At 50.4% G+C, this 26,267-nt stretch overlaps 4 protein-coding genes across 4 annotated transcripts in view; all 4 read left to right on the top strand.

Annotated features, from left to right (window-relative positions):
* Positions 1–26,267, top strand: part of LOC135915669 (uncharacterized) — a 226,883-nt gene that overhangs the window by 35,241 nt on the left and 165,375 nt on the right. The window lies entirely within an intron of this gene.
* Positions 6,023–6,844, top strand: LOC135915663 (very long chain fatty acid elongase AAEL008004-like). The gene has a single exon (XM_065448793.1). The coding sequence runs from the start codon at positions 6,023–6,025 to the stop codon at positions 6,842–6,844; it is 822 nt and encodes a 273-aa protein (XP_065304865.1).
* LOC135915680 (very long chain fatty acid elongase AAEL008004-like) lies at positions 12,375–13,274 on the top strand. The gene has a single exon (XM_065448815.1). The coding sequence runs from the start codon at positions 12,409–12,411 to the stop codon at positions 13,252–13,254; it is 846 nt and encodes a 281-aa protein (XP_065304887.1). The 5' UTR covers positions 12,375–12,408; the 3' UTR covers positions 13,255–13,274.
* Positions 25,151–26,156, top strand: LOC135915682 (very long chain fatty acid elongase AAEL008004-like). The gene has a single exon (XM_065448816.1). It carries the CDS (start codon positions 25,242–25,244, stop codon positions 26,085–26,087), a length of 846 nt encoding a protein of 281 aa, XP_065304888.1. The 5' UTR covers positions 25,151–25,241; the 3' UTR covers positions 26,088–26,156.

The following is a 26,267-nucleotide window of genomic DNA, read 5'->3' on the forward strand; positions in this document are numbered from 1 at the left end:
ACTTAAGGCCAATATCCCTGACATCCTGCGTCGGTAAACTCATGGAACATGTGGTTCTCACACGTCTCACGAGATACATGGATGATGGAGGACTTTACCCACATACCATGGTTGGATTTCGACCAAAGTTATCGATGCAGGATATTATGCTCAAACTAAAACATCAGATCATAGATGCGGGTGAGAAAAGTCTAGACACTAAGGCCATACTAGGTCTCGATCTAACTAAGGCCTTTGACACCGTCACGCAAAAGGCCATACTACAAAATCTCCAAAAACTGGATGTAGGACGTAAAACATACGCGTACATCAAAGACTTCTTGGCAGATCGTACCGCAAAGATTTCAATTGGAGAATCCAAATCGGACGCACTCAAGCTAGGTAATAGGGGTACCCCGCAGGGTTCAGTCCTATCTCCCTTTCTATTCAACGTGGCAATGATTGGTCTTCCTGCGAGACTCGAAAAGATAGAAGGACTCGGACACAGCCTCTACGCGGACGACATCACCCTTTGGGTGGCGGGTGGAAGCGATGGGCATGTGGAAGAGATCCTTCAAACCGCAGTAAACACGGTAGAAGACTACATCAAAGACAAGGGACTGAGATGCTCCTCACAAAAATCAGAACTTCTGCTCTATAGGCCCACATGCCGGGGTCGAAAAAGCATTAGGGAAAGGCCGCGCATTGTGGTCACAGTAGAAGGCACCACAATACCGATAGTGGAGAGCCTGAGAATACTGGGACTCCGCATATCCTAAAACGGCCATAACGGAGAAACCATTAGACTACTTGACAATAGTGTTCAACAAACAATCAGACTAATAAAGCGGATATCCAACAGCCACTATGGCGTGAAAGAGCACAATCTCATCCGATTAATAGAAACATTCGTAATCGGTCGTATTGTATATGTGGTTCCTTACCTCAAGCTCTACGCTGCGGAGAAAGCCAAGATAAACTGCATTATTAGAAGGGCCTATAAGCAAGCCTTGGGACTTCCGGCAAATACGTCAAACGAGAAATTCTTGGCGCTCGGCGTGCACAATACATTAGACGAACTTATTGAGGCACAGAGAGTAGCGCAGTATGAAAGGCTTACGCAGAGTTTACGAGACGCATTGCACCCGCCTGTGCGAGCAAGAATGGCAAGAACTGTGCGACACGATGAACGGGAACATGAGCGTTGGACGCACCTGGAAGATTCTCAGGCACCTGCTCGACCCGGCAAGCACCAGAACGGCGACCCGTACAGAGATGGCCAAGCTGCGACACAAGTACAAGGACGACCCAGAGGCCTTCGCGGAAGAGATCGTGAAGACGCACCTCGCACGCCCTAAAGGGCAAAGTCACCCAGAGTACTGCGGGGCTCCCAACGAAGAGCTGGACGCGGACTTTTCCGTGCAGGAAATTAGAACGGTCCTCCAGCTTCTGAAGACCAACTCGGCGCGCGGTCCTGACAGGATCACCAACAAGATCCTGAGGAACCTGAATGACGACGCCATCGAGAAGCTCTGCGAGTACATCAACGCGTGCTGGACGGAGGGCCGAATTCCGCAAGAGTGGAAGACCGCGGACGTTATACTGATACCAAAGCCGGGAAAACCGCTGGAGGTCCGAAACATGAGGCCGATCTCCCTCACGTCCTGCGTCGGGAAAGTGATGGAGCATGCCTGCCTTAACAGGGTGACGACGCTGCTCGAGAAACAGGACGCCTTCGGCACCCACATCATCGGTTTCCGGAAGGGCCTTTCAACGCAGGACGCCATGCTGCAGATCAAGGAACAGGTCGTGAACGCTCCGAGCACGCACGTGCGCGCCCTACTCGGGCTAGACCTCAAGAGCGCCTTCGACACTGTGAAGCACATGGCCATACTGGACAAGATCAGCCGACTCAATCTCGGGGCGAGGTTCCACCGATATGTCAGCAGCTTCCTGAATGGGCGCGAGGCGACAGTCAAGATTGACGGGGCCCCACCACGAACGGTCCGAATGGGTGGTGCGGGAACGCCGCAGGGCTCCGTACTCTCCCCCATGCTTTTCAACCTCGTCATGATCGGCCTGCCGGAGCGTCTTGAGGCGATAGAGGGCATCAATCATACCATATACGCAGATGACGTGACGGTGTGGACCACGGAGAACACGAGCGTCGGCGAAATGCAAGACCGACTGCAGCGGGCCGTCCGGGAGGTGGAGCGGCACCTCGAAAACACGGGACTCGTCTGCTCACCCGACAAGTCGGAGATCCTGCTCCACAGGCCGCGCAAGAAAGGACCCCTTCCGCAGGCCGTGCTCGACGCTCGTCGTTTGGGCGTCCGCGTCACGACGAGGGAGGGGACCCGAATACCGACGGTGTCCAAGTTGCGAGTGCTCGGCCTGTGGCTGGAAGAAAACGGTGCCAACCGCGAGCTGGTTGCCCGACTGCAGAAGAAAATGGCCGCCGCCACACACCTCGTGCGGCGGGTTGCGAACAAGAAAAAGGAATGAAGGAACACAACGTTACGAGGCTGATACAGGCGTACGCGCTGAGCCACATAGCGTACGTCGCCGCATACGCCGACTGGAGCAGGAGCGAAACCGACAAGCTGAACGTGGCGATCCGCAGGGCCTTCAAGACCGCCCTGGGAGTACCCCAGTACACGCCAACCCACAGGCTCCTCGAGTTGGGCGTACACAACACACTCGAGGAGATCGCCGAGGCGCAGAAAATCGCGCAGCTGGAGAGGCTGTCGGGCACCGTAACGGGAAGACGAATCCTGGACTTGCTCGGGATTCGATATCACGAGGCGCGTGGACTGAAAGAACCACTGCTACCGGAAGTCAGAGACGCCATACAGACGGAAAACATGCCGAAGAATATGCACCCGGTGCATGACGTGCAAAGACGTATACGCAGGGCGGTAGCAATCCTCGAGAAGCATGGAAGACAAGAAGGCGTCCTCTTCGTCGATGCAGCGAGGTACCCCCGGCCAGTCGGTGACTCTGATGGCGACGAGGAACGTCGACCACCACCGCCGATACAAGGGAATGTGCGAGGCGAGCCTCAGTTACAAGCACCACCACCCCTACTCTTACTACGACAACAACGGCAGCAGCAACAACGGCAACGTCAACACGGCCGACCGACGGCGGCGGCGCCCGCCTTTTCCATGGCCGTCATAGATACAAAGGGAACGATCCGAGTCACGGCATCAGCGAGGCTGCCGTCGGCCGAAGCAGCGGAAGAGATGGCCATAGCCCTCGCGGTACTCCACGGAGGTGCGGAGGATAGCCTGATTATCAGCGACTCCAAATCAGCGATTCGGAATTACATCAAAGGTTGGGTGTCCGCGGATGTGGCGCGTATGCTCAACGCCCGGGCCGGGGACTTCGCATCCGGCACCATTACAAACAAGTCCCTCAAGTGGTTCCCCGCGCACATCGGGGAGCTTGGCAGTAACCGCAACTATGACACCAACATTGCTAACGGCCGAAGACGCAACGACACTCCACCCAACCACAACGAGCGCGCCCACCTCGTCGCGAGGCAGCTTACCCGCCGCGACGTGGTCACCCAGAGGGCAGCCGCTGCCGTTGTTGCGCGGGACCCCAGCGGAGGAGTGGCGGCGACGGCGGCTGCCACCCCGTCTGGCGCGGCCGCTGTCGTTACCAATACAACACAAATCGCGGCGGACGGAGCTGGGGATCACGCGGACGCCGACTGCGATGTCAGGGAGTTTCCGGCAACGTACAGAGAGGTGATTGCTCACTATCGGAAAGAAAGAAGAAAATATCCACAACCCCACGGGCGTCTCGACAGGTCCCAGGCGGTCGACCTGAGACGGTTGCAGACGGGCACTTTCACCAACCCCTACCACCTGCACCGCCTGTGGCCCGCGCTGCACCCGTCGCCCGGCTGCCCGTGGTGCGAGCACGAACGGGCTGATATGGCCCATGTGCTTTGGGAATGCCAACGCCACGTGGAACAAGGACAAAGAGGCCGGGGGAATACAACAGCGGAACCCTCTGAAGCGGGGCGCCTCGCTGAGAGATGGCAAGCCGCCCTCCTCAGCGAGGCACCCGAAGACCAGGAGTGGGCCGTCCAGCGGGCCAGGGCCGTTGCCGAGGATCTCGAAAGATCTTCCTCGGGCGATGGTCCACTGGCAGCCTAGCCCCGGGCACCAACATCAACAACTGCTGGATAAATAAAGTTTATTCCTATCCTATCCTACGCAGAGTTTGACGGGGAGACACATCTTAGATGACATCGGAATAACCTACGAAGCACAGCACGGAGTGCGGAGAGACATCCCAAGGAAAATAAGGGAACATCTATCAATACCCCCACTCCCCAGAAACATGCACCCGGAGTTTCACCAAGATCGAAGAAACGCACGAGCGAGAGCTCTCCACAAAAGATTCCGTGATGCCAGGGACGTGGTCTATGTGGACGCGGCGGAGTACGCAAATGGACAGAGTATGTCGATAGTTGCTACGAGCCTAGAGGGTGACTGCAGAGTTAGTGGGACGGTGAAAACATGGAAGGCAGAGGTGGCGGAGGAAGCTGCCACCTCTGCCTGGCTTCCGTGGAGGCAATAGCCTCCACGGAAGCCAACATCGTAGTAAGCGACTGCAAGACAGCAGTCAAGAACTATGCAAAAGGAAGAATCTCGCCGGAAGCACTCAGAATTTTAAACAACTTTCGTGAAGATCGCGACATTCACATTATATGGGCACCCGCACACTCCTCCCTTCCCGGGAACGAAATAGCGCACAACCTGGCTCGAGAACTGCCAGGCCGAGCAGGTGACACGCAACAAATACTGGGAACGGAGAGAGACCGGATGACCAGCTTTAACGAGATCACCAAACACTATAAATTAGGAAGGGCCCATTTCCCCCCGGCACACTCCTCGTTAAATAGACGGCAAGCGACGGCATGGCGCCTCTTACAAACAGATACATATCCGAACCCGGTGGCCTACCACCGCTACTACCCGGACCTTTACACGGATAGATGTAGATTCTGTGAAGAAAGGGCGGACCTACAACACATGGTATGGGCTTGTCCTCGTACACCCATACAGAATAAAATAATTAAAACCAGAGAGCAGTGGGAGACTGCGTTGCTCAGCTGTGCACCGGAAGACCAACGCAAGGCAATCCAGCAGGCCGAAGATGCCCCCAGGGCCCAAGGGCTCGAGGCCGTCATTTAGGTAGAGGCCTAGGTCTCAAATCTGCTGTCCACAAATAAAGTTTATTCCTCCTCCTCCTCCTAGCTGCGAGTGAAATACTCACTTTGTGTGAATTGGCTGCGATGACACTTCTTCTGTTGTCCTTGTCAGTGATTTCAATGTGGATCTCTGGGTAGCGAGAAGGGAGCGGTTTATGTGTTCCGTGTTGCAGACATTTGTCTTATTTATGCGTTTTAGGCGTATTTGAGCAGCCGGCATCGAAGAAAAGCCCAAGGAAAAGCTTCCTCTTATTGCATCACACCGGTTCTCTACGAAACCCAGGAAAGATAACTCTTACTGTACGGAAGCCCTCGGCCACGGTGGTCCAAACTAATAAGAAAAAAGAAACAGCGAAGAAAGTAAACCCAGCGAAAGCTTTGCGGGAGCCGTTATCTCGGCCAGGCATCTCACCCGGAATGCCGACGAGCTGTTTCGCAAGGAGTCTAGCAAGGAGAGCTAAAGTTTCATCTTACTGCATCACACCGGTTCTATAGGAGAAAGCTCTCGTGTATAACTTAAAAAAGCGTGTTCCGAGCTGTCTCGATGAACGAGGGCTACCAAGGCACGCGTGGTGGGAGATAATACCCCGTTCCGGCCCTTTCCAGCCAAGCTCGCCCTTACTCGGCGTCTTCGCGCGCGCCTCGCCTTGGCCCGGCCGAAAAGAAAACCGGAAAACCGGTAAGGGTGTGAGGGAGAGACAGACAGACAGAGCAAGGGCACTGGGGTTCCCTTGCTAATCAAGATCACACTGTTCCTGGACAGCGGAGGGTTCATTTCCATTGCAGCACGGGCTCGCGAACGCCGAAGACGCGATGCAGAACTCGGGCACGGCGGCCGTCGCCTTGAATTCGACGGCGGCGACAGTGTTCCTGCGGCGGGACCCCCGAACGGAGGGCTGGGCCCTGGTGGGCAACAAGCCGTTCATCTTGGGGCTACTCTGCGCCTACGTGTATGTCGTCAAGGTGGCCGGGCCCCGCTTCATGCAGGGCCGCAAGCCGTACGATAACCTCAAGCCGGCGATTGTGATCTTCAACGCCGCCATGGTGGTGCTCAACTGGTACTTCATGGTGGCTTACCTGAAGAGGAGCTACTTGGGCGGCGGCTACAGCCTCGTGTGCCAGGGCATCGACTACGACGCGCGCGACGAAATGACCATGAGCTTCCTCGCACACTGCTGGTGGTACGAGTGGGTCAGGGTGGCGGACTTTCTGGACACTGTGCTCTTTGTGCTGCTCAACAAGGAGTCCAACATTTCGGTGCTGCACGTAGCCCACCACGTCTTGGTGGTCTTCAACGGCTGGTACGGGCTCGCGTACGGAGCCGACGGGCACGTTGCCTTGGCCCTGATCTTGAACAGCTTCGTGCACGGGGTGATGTACTCATACTACTTCCTCTCCTTGCTGGGTCCCGCATTCCGCAAGCACCTCTGGTGGAAGAGGTACCTCACCCAACTGCAGATGTTCCAGTTCGTTGTGCTCATGGCGCACGTGTTGTTGCCGCTGTTCTTTGAGTGCGGATACCCATTGGTGCATGTGTACATCGGCCTGCCCCAGATACTCTTCTTTCTCGTCATGTTTCTCAACTTTTACTTGCAGAACTACAACGACAGGAAAAAAAATGGCAACTTCCTATAACGCCTCGAAGTCCAAGGTTCAGTGACTCCACTCTCAGCAAAACAAACAAAAAAATTGTCCTTTTTTGTTTTGTTTCCTCTCAGAGAATATATGTATGTTACAATGCTTGTTTAAAAAGTGATTTCCTTATCCGCTCGCGCTTGCGGCTAGGTGGTTGAAAAAGAGTTTGCTGCATTTGGGAATACCTGTATGCTGTGGGTGGGGGCGGAGGGGGGGGGGGCAGGGTGAAGTGGCATATCCTCGAAAAATAATACTATGCCACGTATGCAGATTCCTTTAGATTTAAGTAGTCTCATATTTAATTTCATGACAGTGACAGCGTCATTCCATGGTTGTAAATAAAGAAATATATATGTTAGTAATAACCTGTGTGAGTGACGAAGACGAGAGTGGAGCTCTTACATCGTATCGGCGTGCCAGTAGAGTCAATATATATGGCGGCGCTGTTTTCGCATGAATGCTAACCGCCACGAAGTCGCAAGGTGAATGCTTCGCAAGCCGTGCCCCTGATGCTGAACGCTTTGTGCTCCTCAAAAGCTGTCGCATTACACGATTGATGCTTCTCAAGAAGAAGTATTTTAATGATTGGATGATGATCCAATCATTGATTGATGATTGATGATGGATTGATTGATGGATGATGATTGATGATGATGATTGATGATGATGATTGATGATGATGATTGACGATGGATTGATTGATGGATGATGATTGATGATGATGATCGATGATGATGATGCCTCTCGAGGTTCCTATGCCGGTTTACCACCGAGTTCGCTGAACGGAGGACGCAGTCTTGCTGAAGAATCTGTTTTACGCTGCGCCGTCTCGCTCCTTCTTAGCTGGTGGGAAACACACGCTTAAGATTCCATGCTTGCGCTGAACAGGAACTGTAAAGTTATTATAGCTATCACGGCTGCCTAAGCAAACTAATGTCGCACCATTTCCCGAGGCACACACAAGATTGCCCATAGATGAACTAATTCACTGCTAACGAAGCTGTAGGAAGCGTGCAGTTACCCTTACTGTCAGTTCCCTGTTGACTGACTGATATAACTGATTAACATAATCATTTATTTATTTGTATTTATTTATTTATTTATTTATTTATTTATTTATTTATTTATCATACCCTCAAGGTACGGTTGTACATTGCAGAGGGGAGGGGCAAAGTAAATAAATACAGAGGCAAATCACAAAATAAGGAAGCAAGGCAAACAACAGGGTAAAAAACATCGTATACAATATAATAATGGTAAATTGAAACTTGTGAGCGTGGCAAAAATACATGGCGTAACAAAATAAAGAAAGGAAAGAACATACGTTATAAAATTCAAGCCAAAATGTAAAACATTCACATAAAAGCAGTTATTATACAGAACAAGCAAACGCAACAATAATTTTATATTTATAACAATATTTATATTCTGACACTAAAGCTTACTATCCATGAAAGAATGACCGTCTGTATAACTATAACAGCGAATTGGTTCAGCGTATGAACAAAACTGAAGAGCTCATGTCTGTGTCATGCCATTCTGGCGTCGTGGTCAGATTGCGCATTTGCATTTTAATAATCAAACAGTTGCGCCGAAATAAACATGGCGGGAGCATGGTGAAGAACAGAGGGAAGAAGATGATTACTTTTTTGCGTTTAATCTGCTTCGTTCTTGTACGTAAAAGTGTTTTTCCCAGAGAGAGAGAGAGAGAGCACATAACACAGCGAACACATCGTCAGTTACAGCTTTCATCTCCATCTCCATCTCCATCTTTCATCTCCCCCATCCCACTCCCATGTGTAGGGTAGCAAACCGGTTAGGCTAAACTGGTTAACCTCCCTGCCTTCCTTCTCCACTTTTTCCTTCCTTCCTTGTTTTTCCCAGCGTGAAATAAGTCCGCGAATACTCGCAAAATTCCCGCGCGGGTGGCCGCTCGGGGCACTTTGCGTGTTTTCGCGGGCTTCTTTCACGTACTGAAAGAACACTTTTACGCAGCACATATTGAGCAACAGAAACATGTATAGGGAGGCTTTCACGTTGCTCCACAAAATTCTCTTTGAGAATTGTCGTCTAATTATATTATTTGAGAAGTTAATATTATTAGGACTATTTATGTAATTACGTGGAATGCAATAAAATAATAATGTGAGTATCTTCAAGCCACGTGAAGCAACATTGATTACTTCGGTTCTGCCTAGCTACGTAGCATTTGCACATGTTGTTTTCTTTTTTTAGGGTTTGGCTAAAGTTACGTGTGACACCCCGTTTATGCCGGCGCCGATGCTGCGCGAATGATATAAGCACCACGAAGTTCCAAGGTGACCGCTTTAAAAGCGCGCTCTTGATGCTTAACGTTTCGAATTTCTGAAAACCTGTCACACTACTCCACTGATGCCCATCAAGGTCTCGATGCTTGCTTGCCGACGAGTTCGATGAACGGGTGATGCAACCTTACCGACGCAGCTACATTTTTTTTTTTTGGCACCGTCTCTCTGCTTCTCAGAGGGTGGGAAACGCAGCGTAGGTTGCATTCAAGTCACGAAGGTCTGTGCTTTGCAGGCGATCAACCCTGGCACTGGATTCCCATCATAACTGTTTCTTTTTTCTGCGTTAAACATCGCACCAGAAATACAAATGGTCGCACGCCAAAATAGCCCCGGTCGGGGAGTCCCACAAGCAGACAGACTTCTTCAGCAGATACAAACGTTTGTATCGTACATTTTTTTTTTGGTGGGGGGGGAGGGTGCATATTTTCAAACCGAACATCCCGCTTCTCAACCCAAATTCACGCTACGCGGCGCTCCAGGCAAGCTGATTAGCACAGGCCATGAGATCCGAATTTTCCTTTCATATAAATTTTTTTTCTTTTTCTTTTACGGTTCTGTTCCAAGCTAGTACGTGCGCTTTTGGATTTGCACTTAACAATGTGTCTCTCTAATCGCTTCATGCTGCAAGGCAGAAAACTGTCAAAGCATCTCACTTGATAAAGACACAGATTTGGCTGCGCTTGTCTGTCGCATTCGATATCGCACGTCTGAGTGCGGCAGGATTAGGAGATCTGGAACTGAAAGAGAGATATGCCCAGAGTTTCGTTAAAATGTTTAATAGAAGTCATAATTGATGGACCACACATAAAACTGTATTCAGGCTGGCTCTGAATGATCGCTATTGGTGAAACGCAACCTCAAAGAGGCGACTGTTTGTTTTTATTTCGTCACCCATGTAAAGCAACGACGAACGGGAATGATTTCATAACGTGAGGCAGAACTTTGTAATTCGCATGATCAGGATGACCAGCGCAAGGTCTCGTTTCTTGTGGCCTTAAAATTGCGCGAAAGCTGCAGGAGGAGCAGGAGTGATGATGTTGCTAACTCTGAGCGGAATCATCCTAGCAACAGGGAATATTCTAAGTGTTAGGCGCGATCTATCGGCTTTTCGCAAAGCGCCATTCGCCATCTCATCAAAACGAACCTTTTCGCTTAGCTGCTGCTTTCACCCTGATTCTGTGGTACCCTCTCACTGCAGCTCGCTGGTGTAAGAGTGAAACAGTAAATCAGTTGCAACGCCGGGACCAACCTAAGGGCCCATTTATTGTCTGTATTATAGGCGCAACAAAATGTCCGAAATCAATCGCACGTAAAGGTGTAGTATCTAATTTTCATCTCAGTCGCCCGTGTCCTTACTGCGACTAGTGCACCGTCGTGACCCCCTCTCCCTTCCACAAAATAATATATGTTTCTGCATTATTTTCCACCCCGACGTGCTCAAGGGTAACCCTAGCTTCCATAGGAAAAAATTGTTTGAGCAGTTGCTATTTTGCCTATTAGCACGACTCTCTCTTTACATTAAAGGACCCTTCTGTTACAATAACGTATTTTCAAGTTTTTAAGCATTTTAACAGGTAAAACATAATCTGCAATAGGAATCGGGAACCTAGTGGGTTGTTTCGGCTTACATTTTGCTCTTTGTTTCAGAACGAGAGAACATTTGAACAATTGAAGAACAAATTTGAACATGCGGACATTTGAAGAACAAACTTGTGAAGCTTAGTGTTACGATTCACGTCACTTTCAAGCATTCTACACTTTTTCAATGTCTTCCTTCTGCATGCATGCTTTTATATGTACAATTCCTTAATGTTTTTGTTTGTACTTATAGCTGTATATAACATGAAGAAAAAGCACCTCAAAGCCCACAAAATATTTATATCATTATAGACGTTTTCAACCTGGAGCTCTTAGTGCTTATATAAACGGAATAACATTGCCTACCAAGATAGGTAGCATAATGTGAAAGGACACAAGTTGAAACACTGTCGATTGACTAGTGTTAAGGAATTTTGTAGAGATTGTATATAGACAATAGTCGGCGAAAATTGTAAGGCCATAAGTACATCCCAACGCACCGTTTTGCATTTACTGCGAAGCTCGATAAGGCTACAGTTCCGTGCATTTTTGTTCTCCCTGAACAAGATCTATCATCATCGATGGCTCATACCTCCGTAAGCATTCACGATCCCGTAAGAAAGCAACAAATGCAATGCCTCATAGCCCCGTAAGGCAGAGGTTACAAGCTCAGCAAACCGAACCGAAGAGTGCTTAAAGTGTTTCTAATCACGCATATAACATCCAGAACAGCATCTAGAGAAATATCATCATCAATGGCTCATACCCCCATGAGCAAAGGCTAATACCCCGTAAGCAAGCAAAAAATGCAATGACTCATAGTCTTGTAAGGTTCAAGGCTAATCACTTTGCGTGAACTAGCGGCGATGACACTACCTCTTTAGTCGTTGTCGGTGATTTCAATGTTGATGTGTCGGTTGCGAAAAGGGAGCGGTTTACGCATTCCTTGTGGCAGACATATTTATGCGTTTTACATCTATTTCAGCCGTTGGCATCGAAGAAAGGCCCAAGCAAAAGCTTCCGCTTATTGCATCACACCGGTTCTCTACGAAACCCAGGAAACATAACTCTTACTTTATGCAAGCCCTCGGCCACGGTGGTCCAAACTAATAAGAAAAAAGAAACAGCGAAGAAAGTAAACCCAACGAAAGCTTCGCGGGAGCCGTTATCTCGGCCAGGCATCTCACCCGGAATGCCGACGAGCTGTTTCGCATGGAGTCTAGCAAGCAGAGCTAAAGTTTCATCTTACTGCATCACACCGGTTCTGTAGGAAACCAGCGCTAGAAAGACAGCGCGTATTTCCCCTCCAATAGCGCGTGCCGTGTTCACGTTGTGTCGATGCGCGTGAGGAGAAAGCTCCCATGTACAACTTAAGAAAGCGTGTTCCGAGCTGTCTCGACGAACGAGGGCTCCCAAGGCACGCGTGGTGAGAGGTAATGCCCCATCCAGGCCCTTTCCAGCCAAGCTCGCCCTCACTCGGCATCTGCGCGCGCGCCTCGCTTTGGCCCGGCTGAAAAGGAAACAGGTAGAGGTGTGAGGGAGAGACAGACAGATAGAGGAAGGGTACTGGGGTTCCCTTGCGAATAAAGGTCACAGTGTTCCTGGGCAGCGGAGGGTCCATTTCGGTTGCAGAACGGTCTCGCGAACGCCGAAGACGCGATGGAGAACTCGGGCACGGCGGCCGTCGCTTTGAATTCGACGGCGGCGACAGTGTTCCTGCGGCGGGACCCCCGAACGGAGGGCTGGGCCCTGGTGGGCAACAAGCCGTTCATCGTGGGGCTGCTCTGCGCCTACGTGTATGTCGTCAAGGTGGCCGGGCCCCGCTTCATGAAGGGCCGCAAGCCGTACGATAACCTCAAGCCGGTGATTGCGATCTACAACGCCGCCATGGTGGTGCTCAACTGGTACTTCATGGTGGCCTTCCTGAAGAGGAGCTACTTGGGCGGCGGCTACAGCTTTGTGTGCCAGGGCATCGACTTCGACGCGCGCGACGAAATGACCATGAGCTTCCTCGCGCACTGCTGGTGGTACGAGTGGGTCAGGGTGGCGGACTTTCTGGACACTGCGTTCTTCGTGCTGCGCAAGAAGGAGTCCCACATTTCCGTGCTGCACGTAGTCCACCACGTCTTGGTGGTCTTCAACGGCTGGTACGGGCTCGCGTACGGAGCCGACGGGCACATCGCCTTGACCCTGATCTTCAACAGCTTCGTGCACGTGGTGATGTACTCGTACTACTTCCTCTCCTTGCTGGGTCCCGCGGTCCGCAAGTACCTCTGGTGGAAGAGGTACCTCACCAAGCTGCAGTTGTTCCAGTTCTTTGTGCTCATCGCGCACCAGTTGTTGCCGCTGTTCATTGAGTGCGGATACCCACTGGCGACCGTATACCTCGGCCTGCCCCAGTTACTCTTCTTTGTCGTCATGTTTCTCAACTTTTACGTGAAGAACTACAATGACAGGAAAAAAATGGCAGCGTCGCATAACGCCTCGAAGACCAAGGTTCAGTGACTCCACTCTTAGCAAAAAAAAAGGCCTTTTCTGTTTTTTTGTTTTCTCTCAGAGAATATATGTATGTTACAGTGCTTGTTTAGGAAGTGATTTCCTTTTCCGCTCGCGCTTACAGATGTGTGGTTGAAAAGGAGTTCGCTAGCTTCGGGAATACCTTTATTCTACGGGTGGGGAAGTGGCATATTCCGGAAAAGTAATACTACGCCACATATGCTGATTCCTTTAGATTTAAGCGTAGTATTTCATGGTTAATCTCATGATAGTGACAGCGTGGGATTTCACCGTTGCAGCAGATTCCATGGTTGTAATTTAAAAAAAGATATATACATCAATAGTAACCCTTGTGAGTGGCGTAGACTTGAGTGGAGCTTTTATATCGTATCGGCGGGCCAGTAGAGTCAATATATATGGTGGCGCTGTTTTCGCATCAATGCTAAGCGCCACGAAGTAGCAAGGTGAATGCTTTACAAGCCGTGCTCCTGATGCTGAACGCTTCGTGCTCCTCAGAAGCATTCGCACTACACTATTGATGCCTCTCTAGCTTCCTATGCCTGTTTACCGCCGAGTTCGCTGAATGGTGGACGCGGTCTTGCTGAAGAGTCTGTTTTCCGCTGCGCCTTCTCGAAGCTTCTCAGCGGGTGGGAAACACACGCTGAAGATTCCATGCTTGCGCTTAACAGGAACTGTAAAGTTATTGTAGCTATCATGGCTGCCTAAGTAAACTAATGTCACACCATTTCCCGAGGCACACATAAGATTGCCCTAAGATGAGCTAATTCACTGCTAACGAAGCTGTGGGAAGCGTGCAGTTACCCTTACTGTCAGTTCCCTGTTGACTGATCGATATAACTGATTAACATGTTTATTTATATCGTGACACTAAAGCCTACTATCCATGATAGAATGACCATCTGTATAACTATAAGACCGAATTGGTTCAGCGTATGAACAAAACCAAAGTGCTCATGTCTGTGTTATGCCATTCTGGCGTCGTGGTCAGATTGCGCATTTACATTTTAAAAATCAAACAGTTGCACCGAAATAAACATAGAGGGAGCATGGTGTCGAACAGAGGGGAAAAAATTGGTTACTTTTTTTGCGTTGAATCTGCTCCGTTTTTGTACACAAAAGTGTATTTCCCAGCGTGAAATAAGTCCGCGAATACTCGCAAAATTCCCGCACGATTGGCCGCTCGGGGCACTTTGCGTGTTTTCGCGGGCTTCTTTCACGCACTGAAAGAACACTTTTACGCAGCACGTATCGAGCAACACAAACCTGTATCGGGAGGTTTTCATGTTGCTACAGTATATTCTCATTGAGAATTTGTACCCGCCGTGGTTGCTCAGTGGCTATGGTGTTGGGCTGCTGAGCACGAGGTCGCGGGATCGAATCCCGGCCACGGCGGCCGCATTTCGATGGGGGCGAAATGCGAAAACACCCGTGTGCTTAGATTTAGGTGCACGTTAAAGAACCCCAGGTGGTCAAAAATTTCCGGAGTCCTCCACTACGGCGTGCCTCATAATCAGAAAGTGGTTTTGGCACGTAAAACCCCAAATATTATTATTATTATTGAGAATTTGCGTCTAATTATGATATTTGAAAAGGTAATATTATTAAGACTGATTATGTTATTAGGTGAAGCGCAATAAGATATAATGTGAGTATCTTCAAGCTACGTGCAGCAACATTAATTACCTTGGTTCTGCCTAGCTACGGAGGATTTGCACTTTTTTTTTCTTTTTTAAAGTTTGGCTAAAGTTACGTGTGGCACCCCGTTTATGCCGGCGCCGATGTTGCGCGAATGATATAAGCTCCTCGAAGTTGCAAGGTGACCGCTTTACAAGGCGTGCTCCGGATGCTGAACGTTTCGCGTTTCTCAAAACCTGTCCCACTACTCCACTGATGCTCCTCAAGTTCTCGATGCTTGCTTGCCGACGAGTTCGCTGAACGGGTGATGCAACGTTACCGACGCAGCTACATTTTTTTCAACTCCATCTCTCTGCTTCTCAGCGCCTGGGAAACACAGGGTAGGTTGCGTTAAGGCCGGGAATATCTGTGCTTTGCATGCGATCGACGCTGGCACTGGACTCCCAACATAACTAGTTGTTTTTTCGGCATTAAACATTGCGCCAGAAATAGAAAAATTGACGCGACAAACTAGCCCAAGTCGGGGAGTCCCACAAGTAGACGGACTTCTTTAGCAGACACAAACGTTCGCATCGTTCTTATTTTTTTTGCATATTTTCAAACCGAGCATCCCGTTTCTCAATCCAACCTCACGGCGCGTGGCACGACAGGCAAGCTGGTTAGCACAGGCCAAGAGATCCGTGTTATCCTTTCATAGAAAATTTGTGTTTCTTTTTTTTTACCCTTCTGTTCCAACATAGTACGTGCGCCTTTGGATTCTAATGTTCGAGGAAGCTTTCGCCATACGCTTTTCATAATGTATCTCTGTAATAGCTTCATGCTGCAAGGCAAAAAAACTGCCAAAGCATCTCATTTTACAAAGAAACACATTTGGTTGCGCTCGTCTGTCGCATTCGATATCGAACGACTGAGTGCGGCAGGATTGGGAGATCTGAAATGACAGAGTGATATCCCCAGAATTTCGTTAAAATGTTTAATAGAAGTCATAATCTATAGACCACACATAAAACAGTATTCAGGCTGACTCTGAGTGATCGCTATCAGTGCAACGCAACCTCAAAGAGCTTACTGTTTGTTTTTATTTTTTACCTATGTAAAATAACGACGAACGAGATTGAGTTCCTAACATGAGGTAGAACTTTGTAATTTAGCCAGATCAGGAGGACCAGTGCAACATCGCGTTTCTTGTAGCCTTAAAGACTGCGCGAAACCTGCAGGAGGAAAAGGAGGAGGAAGAGGATGGCGGAGGATGTTGCTAATTATGGCTGGAATTATCCTAGCAACAGGGAATATTCTAAGTGTTAAGCGCGACCTATCGGCTTTTCACAAAGCGTTATCCACCATCTGGTTGACGACGCAGCCAAAAACGAACCTTTCGCTAAGCTGCTGCTTTAAAGGGACCCTGAAACGATTTTGGCGATTTTCAACAAACGTACTCAGTCGTTAGAGTAGGTTCTTCTGATCATTAATTGATGCATCTAAGTGCTCTGCGTAAAGCGTGTAATTTATTATAAGGTTTTAAAAATACACATCGCTGCCGATCGCAGCGCACTGCTCGGCGGAATTTTAAGCCGCCCCTACCCATATGATGCAAATAACCCATATTACGTCACATGGGCGAGCTATCTGATTGGCTGACCAGGGCACGTGGTCGATAATTTTTCCAACTTTATGGTGAACAAATGATGATCGTAATAGTTGGAATGTTAGTTACTTTGTTTTTGTAAAAAGAAAATAACTTAAAGAGAATACACAAGAATAGTTTTTTAGTACACTTCAGCACTTCCGGCACACAGCAAGTGTCGTCTGCTTATGTTACAACGTACTCCATTTTGACGAGAGCTCCGCGGTCAGAGTCGGTCTCAGTCTTTTCGCGAGCACTATGATTCGACTTTGTTGCCTTGTGGACTGCAAACCTAGCGACCTGCAAACCGCGAGTCCAGTATTAGGGCAAACGCAAGCGCAAGGGGACAGGGTCTGGCCGCTTGACTGTGCCGGGATGAGCCACGAGATGAGCAGAAGGGCAAATGTGAACCGTCTGCACGGTGCAGCCACCTGGTGGCACAGAGCTCACCCATACACAGTAGCAGCAACGAAGTGTATTCTTTGCTGCTGGTGTGTATTTTTCGCAAGAGTGTAATCATCAACACGTTGATTTATAAATGTTTAAAATGCTTTACACTTGGTTCGAGCAATATTAGCGCTTTGTTTGACTGGTTAAGCGCTGCACCAGCAAGTGTCTGGACCGTGCAGACCGATCAGGCTGCTCACGTACGTCTACGCTAAAGTTCCTTCATCAGCTTGAGTTTATGCCTCCAGTCATTTGCCGAAATGACCAGCTTGCCTGTTTTTAGCGGAGTACCGGACACGTTCGGCGCTACGACAGAATGCTCGCAACGCACGCTGCTTCGATAGCTCTCGGTCGACGGCCAAGCGGCTAGCAGAGAGGTCTCGCGCGGGAGGGGGCGTGCTCCTAAACAACCGGAAGTGAGCGATGTGACATCGCATCGTGACGCTGAACCAGTGAAGGCGGAGCTTAGCGCCGCTCGTTCGGCGAGCGAGTTGAGGAGGAAAAGCATAGCTAGGGAGGAGGGTAACTTCTAATCGCTTGCAGCTCCATTAATACGTAACGCTTCACTTAAATTGTGGTGCGAATGTTCTACTTAAGCTGTACCCTACGCGCCTACAAAATTTGTCCGAACCGTTTCAGGGGCCCTTTAACCTTGATTCTACGGTGTCCTCCCACTGCAGTTCACTGGTGTAAGAGCGAAGCAGTAAATCCGTGGCAACGCCAAAAGCAACCTACAGGCCCTTTAATTTTTCGGTATTATAGGCGCAACAAGATACCCGAATGAAATCGACCGCACGTAACGATGTAGTATCTAATTTTCATCTCAGTCCCCCGTGTCCTTAATGCGACTAGTGTACCATCGTGACCCCTCCCCCTTCGTAAAAAATAATAATATATGTTTCAGGATTATTTTTCACCACGACGTGCTCAAAGGCAACCCTAGCTTCCATAGGGAAAATTGTTTGCGGAGTTGCTATTTTGCCTATTAACACGACTCTCTCTTTATGTTAAAGTACTCTTCTGTTACAGTAACGTATTTCAAGTTTTGGGGCTTTTTAGCAGCTAAAACATATTCTGCAATAGGAATCTGGAACCTAGTGGGTTGTTTCGGCTTACATTTTGCTCTTTGTTTCAGAACGAGAGAACATTTGAACACTTGAAGAACAAATTTGAACATGGGAACATTTGAAGAGCAAGTTTGTAAAGCTGAGTGTTAAGATTCACGTGTCTTTCAAACATTCTACATTTTTCAAGTTCTTCCTTCTCGATGCGTGCTTTTATATGTACAATTCCTTAATGTTTATCTTTGTACTTATAGCTGTATATAACATGAAGACAAAGCACCTCAAAGCACACAAAAGATTTATGTCATTATAGACATTTTAAACCTGGAGCTGTTAGTGCTTATATAGCCGGTATAACATTACCTACCTAGATAGGTAGCATAATGTGAAAGGACACAAGTTTAAACACTGTCCATTGACTAGTGTTAAGAAATTTTGAAGCGCTTGTATATAGAGAATAGTCGGCGAAAATTGTAAGGCCATAAGTACATAAGACAATTCCAATATTGTGAGAAGTAAATCTCACTCCATATTTCACGCACGTATCCTCTGTAAAGGAAGTAACGCTACAAGCCCAACGCACCATTTTGCTTTTACTGCGAAACTCGATGAGGCTACAGTTCCGTGCATTTTTGTTCTCCCTCAACAAAAACTATCATCATCGATGGCTCATACCTCCGTAAGCATTCACGCTCCCGTAAGAAAGCAACAAAGGCAATAACTCATAGCCCCGTAAGGCAGAGGTTACAAGCACTCAGCAAAGGGAACCAAAGAGTGCTTAAAGTGTTTCTAATCACGCATATAACATGCAGAATAGCACGTAGAGAAATATCATCATCAGTGGCTCATACCCCCATGAGCAAAGCCTAATACCCCCGTAAGCAAGCAAATAATGCAATGACTCATAGTCTTGTAAGGTTCATGGCTAATCACTTTGCGTGAATCACCTGCGATGACACTACCTCTTATGTCGTTGTCGGTGATTTCAATGTGGATGTGTCGGTAGCGAAAACGGAGCGGTTTACGCGCTCCGTGTGGCAGACATATTTATGCTGTTTACATCTATTTGAACAGTTGGCGTCGAAGAAAGGCCCAACCAAAAGCTTCCTCTTATTGCATCACACCGGTTCGCTAGGAAATCCAGAAAACGTAACTCTCACTGTACGGGACTCGCCGCTCAGTGCTCACCCCGAGCGGACGTGCGCAACGAGAGCTCCGCCGAACTCTGAGAGCCCCCTGTCATCGCCGGGCGAACTTTGGCCCGCCGCACTGCGCCTCGCCAAAACACCGGCGGCCTCGGTCGGCCCCAACACAGGGCCCCCCGACCCCGCGCCGCACTGCAGGCGCTTCGCCGCCGCCGCTGCCGTGCTCGGCATGGATCCGCCGCCCTCAACGCCTACGACTGCATCTCAGCCTGCGCAATCCACCACGCTGAACCCACAGGGCATCGAGTTTGGTGACGCTTCACAGGGAGCATTTACGTGCGTGACCCCTTGAACACCACGGCAGGATGAGGCCACCACCATAGTTGTGAAGTTGACAGATGGCTTGAACCTCTCCACAGTAACACCAATCGAGTTGAGCCTACAAATTCGTCTGGCGGCCCACCTTGCCAAGTTCGAGAGGCAGGACACAGTCGTGAAAATTCGAACTACCCAAAACCTTATCGCCATCGACACGTACCGTGCATCGGCCACCACCAAACTGCTCTCCTTACAGTCCGTGGATGTCTGCGGAAAATCGCACCCTGTGAGTGCGTACTGAGCCAACGACCCACAGAATGCCCGCGCCGTCCTACACGGTGTACCACTCTCCTTCTCTGAAGATGCCATACAGGAAGAACTCCTTATTCCGGGCCGAAAAATCCTGTCTTTTCGGCGACTTGGCAAGATGGCGTCTCTCATCATCATGGTAGAGGGGCCTGAAATACCAAAGAGCGCCATCCTGTTTTCAGCGATCTACTGGCTTTACCCACTCAAGCCAAAATGCCTTCAGTGCTGGCATTGTTACAGCCTGAAACACAGATCTGATGTCTGCCCCAACGCCTCGACATATTCGTGCTGTAGATCTTGTGGGCAACATTTCCCCCCTGGAACTGACACGTCAACTACTCCTCACGAGTGCGATATGCGCTGCTGCAACTGCGGGGGTGACCATCCGGATACGGACGCAAACTGCCCACACCGCCGTGCTGCAGAGGAGGCACTTCGCCGACGCAAACCACCGACACGTATCATTCCAAATCACCGAGCAGCCCACCACCTCCCACGACCGCCTACTCGAGAAGACTCCGGCGTGCCAACCAGCAACCGGTTTTCGGCACTTGACACCAACTGCAGCCGTAGCCGTATAGCCGCAGTCGCAACCAGACTCAAAGTCACAACCGCAAGCCCAGTCAAAATGGGCCCAAACAAAAACTGAAGCCCGCCCACAAGCAGAAGATGGACTTCACACACAGCCAGACAGCTGAATCACAAAGTGATCAGCACGATCCGCGTCGTCCATCGTGGCAGCAACTACCAAAACCCAAGCCTGCTGCTGACGACCCTAACTGGCCTGCGCTACCTAACCAGCGACAGACGCAGTCTACGCCTTTAAAGGTGAGTGGTACAGCTCTCCCAGAAACTGCCCCCGCTCCGCAGCCCTCACCATTGAGCTCAGACCTTCTGTCAGAGGAGTTAGATGCACGTACTCGTCGCATCGTGCAACAAGCGATCGAATCTACTATCGCAACTATAATTACTGAACAGATACAACGCGCCATTCTGACCGCTCTAACCCCCTTGTCAAACCAATTTGCGCAAATTTCCACCCACCTCCAACATATAGAGGACACTATGCACCCACACAAACGCCCCATCCCCCATAACCCTTCTGAATCACAACATGGCCACTAACTCTAGGCAAACACCTCCGATCCCAACCCCACCATCCCCATCTCTCACGATATGGCAATGGAACTGTCGTGGTTTCAGACGCAAGAAACAACATCTCCTGCAACATATGCTATTCATGAAAACAGAACCGGACGTTCTTGTGTTGTAGGAGACCCACGGTGCCTTTCCCCTCACTGGCTATGAACATTTTGTTGCTCCTAGTATTACATACAAACAACGGGGCACGTCAGACCCACTTACTCCTACAGTGACGGTGACTTACGTCAAGAGCTCCTTGCCCACAATCCAACTCGACACTACGCATATGAATACATCGACTACTGAGCACGTGAGCACGAGGACAGACGTTCATGGCCACAGTCTAGATATTTTAAACTGTTATTGGACGCCAAACCAAAATATCTGGCCGTTATCAAGCTACAACCCCTCCCAGCAACGCTTAACACCTCACCATACTGTCCTAATCCTCGGAGACTTCAACTGTCGACACCCCTGCTGGGATATGACAAAACATCAGCGCTCGGCCGCAAGTTAGACACCTCCATGTCAAACTACAAAGTCTCTCTCCTAAACGACATTACCACTCCCACCAGACTGGGGAACTCACGTGAGAAGGACACAAACCCTGATCTCACTTGGTCAATCAGCCGCTACAACATTCAATGGGAGAATACCCAAGACACTCTGGGGAGCGATCACACTATTATTGAGATCCGGCTTCCCTTGCGTACACAAAGGCCAAGTCGGACACCCCGCCACGAAACCATCTGTCTCGTTCACTGGAGCAAGGCACGTAAACGACTCGAACTGGATGAGATTGATGAGAACACTGACCCCACAGAATGGACAAACAATGTACTGCAGGTTGTCTCAACATGCTTCCCGCATTGCCGCCACAGAGGATCAACCCCAGGTCGACACTCACCTCTTAGCCCTCTCGGAAGGACGCCGCAGACTGGTGAGCTGGTGGCGCCGTGCAAAGAATAATAGGACGCTCCACCAACGTATACACACCATAACTCAAGAGAGCCAGGAATACGCTGACCAACTGGCATCTCAACGGTGGTGGCAAACATGTGAATACCTCAATGGCCAGCTTCACACACCTAGAGTATGGCAAATCTTTCGCACTCTCATGGGCCAAGCCGAACCTCGCCACGCCCTCCAACGATATCAAATGCAGACCGGGCGCTCCACAGGAGAAATTATCCAAGAATTGCGAGAGACATTTTACCCGGAGTTCAACCCACCACCACTTGCACCCTTTCCACAATCACCAACTAAGCCAGAAGGGATTGACTCCGCATTTACACTCCAAGAGTTGCGGTCAGCACTCATGCAGCTCTGACAAAATACAACTCCGGGTCCGGATCAGATAACATATACCATGCTCCGCAACTTGCCCGAAAACCACCAGAAGCACCTTCTACACCTCATTAACCATGCATGGCAGACGGGGAACATTCCACAGTCATGGAAGGAAGCTTCAGTTATTTTTCTCCCCAAACCTGGCAAACCTCCCAACTCGCTTAAAAACCTTCGACCGATATCCTTCACATCGTGCGCGGGAAAATTGATGGAAAAGATGGCCCTGACGAGACAAGAATCGCACGTTGTGAGCCAGGGCCATCTCCCAGACACACTCATCGGCTTCCGCAGGCACGTATGCGCCCAAGACGTGGCCCTGCAAATTCCCACAAATGTCTACGATCACCCTAGCTCGGCACAACTCCGGACAATTGTAGGCGTGGATATCAAACGTGCCTTCGATAACGTCCTGCACCAAGCCATCATTGACAACCTAGCAGCCACCAAACCGCTACGTCGCTACGCTACGTCTGCGGCTTCCTCATTGCTAGGCAAGTGCGCTTCTTGGGTCCGGACACCCAGCCATCCATGTGCTTCCGTATAAACCGAGGGACGCCACAAGGTTCCATTCTGTCACCGACTCTCTTCAATTTGGCGATGAAGGACCTCCCCGCAAAGCTCAATCTCGTTACAGGCTTACGCCATGCAATATACGCTGATGAAATCACACTTTGGTGTGCCACCAGAAACCCAGGCGAACAGGAAGCCACACTTCAAACCGGCTTAGACATCGTCGACTTCTACATACACCAGCTAGGCCTCACATGCTCCCCGGAAAAATCGGAGTACATCGTCGTACTGAATTCCTCTACGCGCAAAGCAGCTGCTGAATGCGCCCACATCACCTTGACTATGACCCGCGAACCTATGCCGCGCAGAAAATCCGTCCGCATCGTCGGATTTCTGTGGCAAGAGAATGGATGTAGTGCGGAGTGGCTACGGCGTATTCTCCATCAGGCAAGTCAGGTCATACACATGATGACACGCGTAAGCAAGCGCCACACAGGCCTGCGTGAACACGAACTCCGTAAAATTGCTGTGGCAGCAATCTACTCCCGAATCCTCTATGACCTGCCATACGTTGCACTTACACGCACCCAGACCAAACGACTCGAGGCTTCTTTGCGAAGATGTCACCGCATTGAAATGGGTGTTCCCAGGTACGCCCGTAGCATCGATGTTGAACGCGCAAACCTGCACAACACCTTGGATGTGAAGGTCCAAGCACACCGGGAGTCTCAGCATCTCCGTCTGAGCACCTCGTCCCAAGGACGCGCCATCCTGCGAATGTTGGGACACGACACTTCACCACTTCCACCTCTTTCCATCGACCCTCCACCATGGATAACTATCTCTCGAATCGAAGTCCGACCGATACCCCGGAATATGCACTCCGAACGCAACGCAGGCAGGCGACAGGCGCGGGCGACCCATCTAACTGACCCAGCGCATGACACCTACTATGTTGACGCCGCCTTCTCACCGACCGCATCCAAGACGGCAGTCATCGGCCCTCAGGGTGACATCACTCGTTGGCATAGCGGAGTACCGTCTCCAACCGACGCCGAGATCCTTGCCATATCGGAAGCCATTACTATTCCCCCTCACTCCACGCCAACCATAACCGTTCGCTCAGACAGCCAGGAAGCCCTTCGTTCTTTCGCAAACAACCTACTTCCCTGTCATATTGGGGCATCCCTCGCACTACACATGCAACAACATCCCTCACTACACGTCCTCTTGGAGTGGGTGCCGGGCCATCAGGGGATACAGGGAAATGAGCGTGCTCATTCCGTCGCTCGCGAGTCTAAAATGCCGAGCGCTCCTATTCCATGGCCTGACACCTATTGCGCCAGAACGCACCGCGCTGAACGCCGCAAGCAAAGCCGCGCTAGGCTCGGCGAACTGCGCTCGTCTGCATGTACCCTTCCGGCCCCCGATCCCTCCTTCACCCGCCGCGACAGTTCCCTAATTCGTCAGGCTCAAACTCATTGGCGAATGACGCCATGCAACACATTATTGAACAACGCCGCGGCCATCCGGCATGTCCGGTGTGCGGCGGCTATCCCGACGTTCGCCACACGTACTGGACCTGCCCCCGTGCACAGTCCTCGCCTTACTCTCTCCCCACCTCTTCCCTGAGCCCATCTATTCCTTACTGTTGGGAGAGCTGGACCACTCCGCCTGAACCCCACCGAGCCGCTCTTTGGTCGCTCCTTGTGCAACACATAAGGCACGTCCAGGGCGCCACCACACCCCCTGCTCCGGATGCTACTACATGATCACACGGCACCGAAGCGGCGGACGGCACGGACGAAGAGCCGTTTAAATAAATTTTTATTCATTCATTCATTCTCACTGTACGGAAGCCCATGGCCGCGGTGGTCCACAAATAATAAGAAAAAAGAAACAGCGAAAAAAGAAAACCCAACGAAAACGTTGCAGAAGCCATTATCTCGGCCAGACATCTCACCCGGAATACCGATGAGCTGTCTGGCAAGGAGTCTAGCAAGGAGAGCGAAATCATCCTCTCATTGCATCACACCGGTTCTACAGGAAAATAGCGCGAGAAAGACGGCGCGTATTTCGCGTATTTCTCCTCCAATATCGCGTGCCGTGTTTACGTTGTGTCGAAGCGCGTGAGGAGAAAGCTCCCATGTAAAACTTAAAAACGCGTGTTCAGAGCTGTCTCTACGAACGAGGGCTCCCAAGCCACGCTTGGTGTGAGGTAATACGCCGTACAGGCCCTTTCCAGCGAAGCTCGCCCTCACCCGGCATGTGCACGCGCCCGGCCGAAAAGAAAACAGGCAGGGGTGTGAGGGAGAGACAGACAGACAGAGGAAGGGCACTGGGGCTCCCTTGCTAATCAAGGTCACACTGTTCCTGGGCAGCGGAGGGTTCATTTCGGTTGCAGAACGGGCTCGCGAAGCCGAAGACGCGATGGAGAACTCGGGCACGGCGGCCGTCGCCTTGAATTCGACGGCGGCGACAGTGTTCCTGCGGCGGGACCCCCGAACGGAGGGCTGGGCCCTGGTAGGCAACAAGCTGTTCATCGTGGGGCTGCTCTGCGCCTACGTCTATGTCGTCAAGGTGGCCGGGCCCCGCTTCATGCAGGGCCGCAAGCCGTACGATAACCTCAAGCCGGCGATTGTGATCTTCAGCGCCGCCATGGTGGTGCTCAACTGGTACTTCATGGTGGCCTTCCTGACGAGGAGCTACTTGCGCGGCGGCTACAGCTTCGTGTGCCAGGGCATCGCCTACGACGCGCGCGACGATATGACCATGAGCTTCCTCGCACACTGCTGGTGGTACGAGTGGGTGAGGGTCGCGGACTTTCTGGACACTGCGTTCTTTGCGCTGCTCAAGAAGGAGTCCAACATTTCCGTACTCCACGTAGTCCACCACGTCTTGGTGGTCTTCAACGGCTGGTACGGGCTCGCGTACGGAGCCGACGGGCACATCGCCTTGACCCTGATCTTCAACAGCTTCGTGCACGGGGTGATGTACTCGTACTACTTCCTCTCCTTGCTGGGTCCCGCCGTCCGCAAGCACCTCTGGTGGAAGAGGCACCTCACCCAGCTGCAGATGTTCCAGTTCGTTGTGCTCATCGCGCACCAGTTGTTGCCGCTGATCTTTAAGTGCGGATACCCACTGGCGCACGTATACATCGTCCTGCCCCAGATACTCTTCTTTCTGGTCATGTTTCTCAACTTTTACTTGAAGAACTACAATGACAGGAAAAAAATGGCAGCGTCACATAACTTCTCAAAGACGAAGGTTCAGTGACTCCACTATTAGCAAAAAAAAAGAACTTTTTTTTTGTTTCTTGTTTCCTCTCAGAGAATATATGTACGTACGTTACAATGCTTGTTTAAAAAGTCATTTCTTTTTCCGCTAGCGCTTACAGCTGCGTAGTAAGAGTTTGCTGGCTTTGGGAATACCTATATGCTGCGGGTGGGGTAGTGG

This window comes from Dermacentor albipictus, chromosome 7 (genome assembly GCF_038994185.2).
Source record: "Dermacentor albipictus isolate Rhodes 1998 colony chromosome 7, USDA_Dalb.pri_finalv2, whole genome shotgun sequence".
NCBI classification, from domain to species: Eukaryota; Metazoa; Arthropoda; class Arachnida; order Ixodida; family Ixodidae; genus Dermacentor; species Dermacentor albipictus.